Source organism: Pseudophryne corroboree, chromosome 1 (genome assembly GCF_028390025.1).
Source record: "Pseudophryne corroboree isolate aPseCor3 chromosome 1, aPseCor3.hap2, whole genome shotgun sequence".
NCBI classification, from domain to species: domain Eukaryota; kingdom Metazoa; phylum Chordata; class Amphibia; order Anura; family Myobatrachidae; genus Pseudophryne; species Pseudophryne corroboree.
In genome coordinates, this window is record NC_086444.1 from 247,875,127 (window position 1) to 247,881,126 (window position 6,000).

Sequence of the window (6,000 nt, forward strand, 5' to 3'; positions counted from 1 at the left end):
GTCTGAGGAAATGGATACCTTGGACAGGGATACCATTATGCTGACCCTGGGGCATATAAAAGACACTGTCCTATATATGAGGGATGCCCAGAGGGACATTTGCCTACTGGGCTCTAGAATAAATGCAATGTCAATTTCTGCCAGGAGGGTCCTGTGGACCCGGCAGTGGACAGGTGATGCCGACTCCAAAAAACACATGGAGGTGTTACCTTACAAGGGTGAGGAATTGTTTGGGGACGGTCTCTCGGACCTGGCTTCCACAGCTACTGCTGGGAAGTCAAACTTTTGCCATATATTCCCTCACAACCTAAGAAAGCACCGTATTACCAAATGCAGTCCTTTCGCGCACAAAGAAGCAAGGTGGTCAGAGGTGCTTCCTTTCTTGCTAGAGGCATGGGTAGAGGAAAAAAGCTGCACCTTACAGCTAGTTCCCAGGAACAAAAGTCCTCCCCGGCTTCCACTAAATCCACCGCATGACGCTGGGGCTCCACGGGTGGAGCCAGGAGCGGTGGGGGCGCGTCTCCGACATTTCAGCCACCAGTGGGTTCGCTCACGGGTGGATCCCTGGGCTATACAGATTGTGTCTCAGGGATACAAGCTGGAATTCGAGGTGATGGCCCCCTCAACGTTACCTAAAATCGGCCCTGCCAGCTTCCCCCATAGAAAGGGAAGTAGTGGTAGCGGCGATTCACAAGCTATTTCTCCAGCAGGTGGTGGTAAAGGTTCCCCTTCTTCAACAGGGAAAGGGATACTATTCCACAATGTTTGTGGTACCGAAACCGGACGGTTCGGTCAGACCTATATTAAATTTAAAGTCCCTGAACATTTATCTGAAAAGATTCAAGTTCAAAATGGAATCGCTCAGAGCGGTCATTGCAAGCCTGGAAGAGGGGGATTTTATGGTGTCTCTGGACATCAAGGATGCGTATTTGCATGTCCCCATTTATCCACCTCATCCGGAGTACCTCAGGTTTGTGGTACAGGACTGTCATTACCAATTCCAGACGTTGCCGTTTGGCCTGTCCACGGCACCGAGAATATTTACCAAGGTGATGGCGGAAATGATGGTGCTCCTTCGGAAGCAAGGGGTTACAATTATCCCATACTTGGACGATCTCCTCATAAAGGCGAGGTACAGGGAGCGGTTGCTGATCAGCGTAGCACACTCTCGGGAAGTGTTGCAACAGCACGGCTGGATTCTGAATATTCCAAAGTCGCAGCTGATTCCTACGACGCTTCTGCCCTTCCTGGGCATGATTCTGGACACAAGCCAGAAAAAGGTGTTTCTCCCGGAGGAAAAGGCTCAGGAGCTCGTGACTCTGGTCAGAGACCTCCTAAAACCAAAACAGGTATCGGTGCATCACTGCACGCGAGTCCTGGGAAAGATGGTGGCGTCATACGAAGCCATTCCCTTCGGCAGGTTCCATGCGAGGATCTTTCAGTGTGATCTGTTGGACAAGTAGTCTGGATCGCATCTTCAGATGCATCGGTTGATCACCCTGTCCCCCAGGGCCAGGGTGTCTCTTCTGTGGTGGCTGCAAAGTGCTCACCTCCTCAAGGGCCGCAGGTTCGGCATACAGGACTGGGTCCTGGTGACCACGGATGCAAGCCTCCGAGGATGGGGGGCAGTCACTCAGGGAAGAAACTTCCAGGGGCTGTGGTCAAGTCAGGAGACTTGTCTGCACATCAATATCCTGGAACTAAGGGCCGTATACAACGCCCTGAGTCAAGCGGAGCCTCTGCTTCGAAACCAACCAGTGCTGATTCAGTCAGACAACATCACTGCAGTGGCCCATGTAAACCGCCAGGGCGGCACAAGAAGCAGGGTGGAAATGGCAGAAGCCACCAGGATTCTTCGTTGGACGGAGAATCACGTACTAGCACGGTCAGCAGTGTTCATTCCGGGAGTGGACAACTGGGAAGCAGACTTACTCAGCAGGCACGACCTCCACCCGGGAGAGTGGGGACTTCATCAAGAAGTCTTCACGCAGATTGCAAATCGATGGGAACTGCCACAGGTGGACATGATGGCGTCCCGTCTCAACAAAAAACTAAAAAGGTATTGCGCCAGGTCCAGAGACCCTCAGGCGATAGCTGTGGACGCACTTGTAACACCGTGGGTGTTCCAGTCGGTCTATGTGTTTCCTCCTCTTCCTCTCATACCCAAGGTGCTCTCAGACAGGACCTGTTGCAACAAGGGGCCCTGTCTGTTCCAAGACTTACCGCGGCTGCGTTTGACGGCATGGCGGTTGAACGCCGGATCCTAGCGGAAAAAGGCATTCCGGATGAAGTTATTCCTACGCTGATAAAGGCTAGGAAGGACGTGACAGCAAAGCATTATCACCGTATATGGCGAAAATATGTTGCCTGGTGTGAGGCCAGGAAGGCTCCTACAGAGGAATTCCAGCTGGGCCGGTTCCTGCACTTCCTACAGTCAGGAGTGACTATGAGCTTAAAATTAGGATCCATAAAGGTCCAGATTTCGGCCCTATCCATTTTCTTTCAAAAGGAACTGGCTACGCTTCCTGACGTTCATACGTTTGTAAAGGGAGTGCTGCATATTCAGCCCCCTTTTGTGCCACCAGTGGCACCTTGGGATCTTAACGTGGTGTTGAGTTTCCTGAAATCTCACTGGTTTGAGCCACTTAAGACCGTGGAGCTAAAGTATCTCACATGGAAAGTGGTCATGCTATTGGCCTTAGCTTCGGCTAGGCGTGTGTCAGAATTGGCTGCTTTGTCATGTAAAAGCCCCTATCTGGTTTTCCATATGGACAGGGCAGAATTACGGACTCGTCCGCAATTTCTGCCGAAGGTGGTGTCATCTTTTCATTTGAACCAACCTATTGTGGTGCCTGCGGCTACTCGTGACTTGGAGGACTCCAAGTTGCTTGATGTAGTCTGGGCTTTGAAGATTTATGTAGCCAGGACGGCTGGAGTTAGGAAAACTGACTCGCTGTTTATCCTGTATGCATCCAACAAGCTGGGTGCTCCTGCTTCAAAGCAGACTATTGCTCGCTGGATCTGTAACACGATTCAGCAGGCTCATTCTGCGGCTGGTTTGCCGCATCCAAAATCAGTGAAAGCCCATTCCACAAGTAAAGTGGGCTCTTCTTGGGCGGCTGCCCGAGGGGTCTCGGCATTACAGCTTTGCCGAGCAGCTACTTGGTCGGGTTCAAACACCTTTGCAAAGTTCTATAAGTTTGATACCCTGGCTGAGGAGGACCTTGAGTTTGCCCATTCGGTGCTGCAGAGTCATCCGCACTCTCCCGCCCGTTTGGGAGCTTTGGTATAATCCCCATGGTCCTTACGGAGTCCCCAGCATCCACTAGGACGTTAGAGAAAATAAGATTTTACTCACCGGTAAATCTATTTCTCGTAGTCCGTAGTGGATGCTGGGCGCCCGTCCCAAGTGCGGACTTTCTGCAATACGTGTATATAGTTATTGCTTAATAAAAGGGTTATGTTATGTTGGCATCTGTTGTTTGATGCTCTGTTGTTGTTCATACTGTTAACTGGGTAAGTTTATCACGAGTTATACGGTTTGATTGGTGTGGCTGGTATGAGTCTTACCCTGGATTCCAAAATCCTTTCCTTGTAATGTCAGCTCTTCCGGGCACAGTTTCCTTAACTAAGGTCTGGAAGAGGGGCATAGAGGGAGGAGCCAGTGCACACCAGGTAGTACTAAATCTTTCTTTAGAGTGCCCAGTCTCCTGCGGAGCCCGTCTATTCCCCATGGTCCTTACGGAGTCCCCAGCATCCACTACGGACTACGAGAAATAGATTTACCGGTGAGTAAAATCTTATTTTTGCTGATTGTGGATTTCCCAATACAGGTTCTTCTTTCAGAAGCTTTCCCAGAAACTTTGGCTTTTTGAGGTCTCCCCAATTGTAGCCTAGGAGTAAACCCTCTCGCCAAAAGATATATCACCCAACAAAAACATAGATTCAGTAAATGAGTTTAATTGTTTGTTCTACAGGTGTTCAGACATAACAAGGTTCTTTTAAAAACATAAAATTTTGTATACACACACCGCACGCTAGTTGGTAAACAGGCTATCACCCTCACCTTAAAGGTGTGAACTCTAGGGTGAAAATACAGGCAGAATGGTTGTGAATGGATAGGACCCTACTCGTTTCGTCCAGTTGGACTTCTTCAGGGGTAGGTGTCTCTTAGGTGAAAAAAATACTTAACAGAAAATTACAAATTGTGTGGACTTTCCATATCAAGTGGATCCAAACAGATAGTGAATTTCTTTTAAATAAGTCTTTAATGAAGGTATGGTTGTTAATTAATTTGTGAATGTTTTAAAACAATGGGAATAGGTGTTCAACCCACAGAGGGCCGAGGTGATATCCAAATGGATCAAAGGGACATATCATAAAAGTGCAACGAAGAGTTAATGGATCTCAGTCTTTAAAGACGATTATACCCAATAATGGGCAATAAATATCTTGGGCCGTTTAACCATAATATAGCAAACAACTGGATAAAATAAGATAGGTGTGTTGAAATATTCTACAATCCAGTCGTACACACTGGAATGTATCCTTAAAACAGCCAAATGTGCTTGTAGTTCACCGCCCAGGATATGTGTGTGTGTGTGTGTGTGTGTGTGTATATATATATATATATATATATATATATATATATATATATATATATATATATATATATATATATATATATATATATATATATATTATAGCTCTCCCGACCTGCTTGCTCATAAAATTAAAAGATACAATCCTACCAATATATTAATAACCTGTGTATTGTGGAAATAAAGGAAACTATGCTTGGAGTAACTAAAGCAGAGCAAAGTATAAAACTTGGCTTGGTCATTGAGTTTCAAATCAACTACTGTCCATGAAAGGGTTAAAGTCATTAGTAATTGTCAGTGGTTTGCAGCACTATGCCAAATAATCCCTAACAAAAGCTTGATTTTTTGGTATATTTATGTTAAGATGAGTGAAACCTGATGAAAGCAGAACAGGACATGTGACGTATTTTACTATGGGAAGAATGAACATGTGATAAACACTTGGAACACAGTTATTTTAATCCTTTCATTTATGCCTGGGGTGATACTTAACACGCTTCCATCTCTATATCGTTTATTAAATATTAAAGACCTTAAAATATCATACCCTAACAATATTTTTTTTGTTCACTATGCTTTACAGTGCAACTGTGATCTAGAATTAAAATCTTTTCTCTTTCCACCTCTAGAAAACTCCCAGAATGTTTTTTCTGAAAAATTCTATTTGGTGGTGATTGACTACACCAAAGAAAAGCGCTCTGTCTTGCATATGTGGAATTTACATCTGAAATCTATTCCTGTCTCTATGGGTATGTTGCTTTGTATACTAATTTGTGCTGCATGCTTTAATAGTTCCAGTTTGAAAGAGGAGGAGTGACTGGGTAGTGACTGAGCCTGAACCTCCATGTTCGCTTGTATTGATGAAAACATCAACATTTAAACAGTTGTTGCAAAATCGCATGTTCTGTTGTTTCATCATTTAGTGTCTATGGTGGTGTGCATTAAATTTAGAAGTTTTTTAGTCCACTGCACAGGACATTAATTCTTATTTATCTCAATGTTTTCACTTTGAGGGACAGCACGGTATGGATATTGTATACACCATTCAATTCATGAGTCACCTCATGATCCTTTAAAAGCTGTTGTTTGTAAACATTACCAAATGAATATGGATCCGTACTGAATGCAGAGGTGCCCACTTACGACCACCTCATTACAATCCAGTACTATATGGGGACCATGATCTTGTACCTGTAACCAGTGCCAGATTCACTTTTTCAGTTCAGCCTTGGGCATTTTAAGAGTCACATCCAGTTTTTTCACAGGGTGGTTTCCATTGGTTGTTGCCTCTCAGATGGTAGAGAAAGCATTCTTAGCTCCAGTGTGGCAGACATTGACTAAGGTTACTTGAGAGAGGGAACAGTTTTACTTTACTATCGTTCTTTGGGTACATGATTTT

At 45.3% G+C, this 6,000-nt stretch overlaps 1 protein-coding gene across 4 annotated transcripts in view; it reads left to right on the forward strand.

Moving 5' to 3' along the window:
* The window catches only part of DMXL1 (Dmx like 1), a 444,894-nt gene that overhangs the window by 259,698 nt on the left and 179,196 nt on the right, over window positions 1-6,000 (forward strand). For all 4 annotated transcript variants that reach the window (XM_063964182.1, XM_063964179.1, XM_063964181.1 and 1 more), the window contains exon 16: window positions 5,231-5,350. In XM_063964182.1, the coding sequence (XP_063820252.1) occupies window positions 5,231-5,350 (120 nt within the window). The remainder of the gene's footprint in view (window positions 1-5,230; window positions 5,351-6,000) is intronic.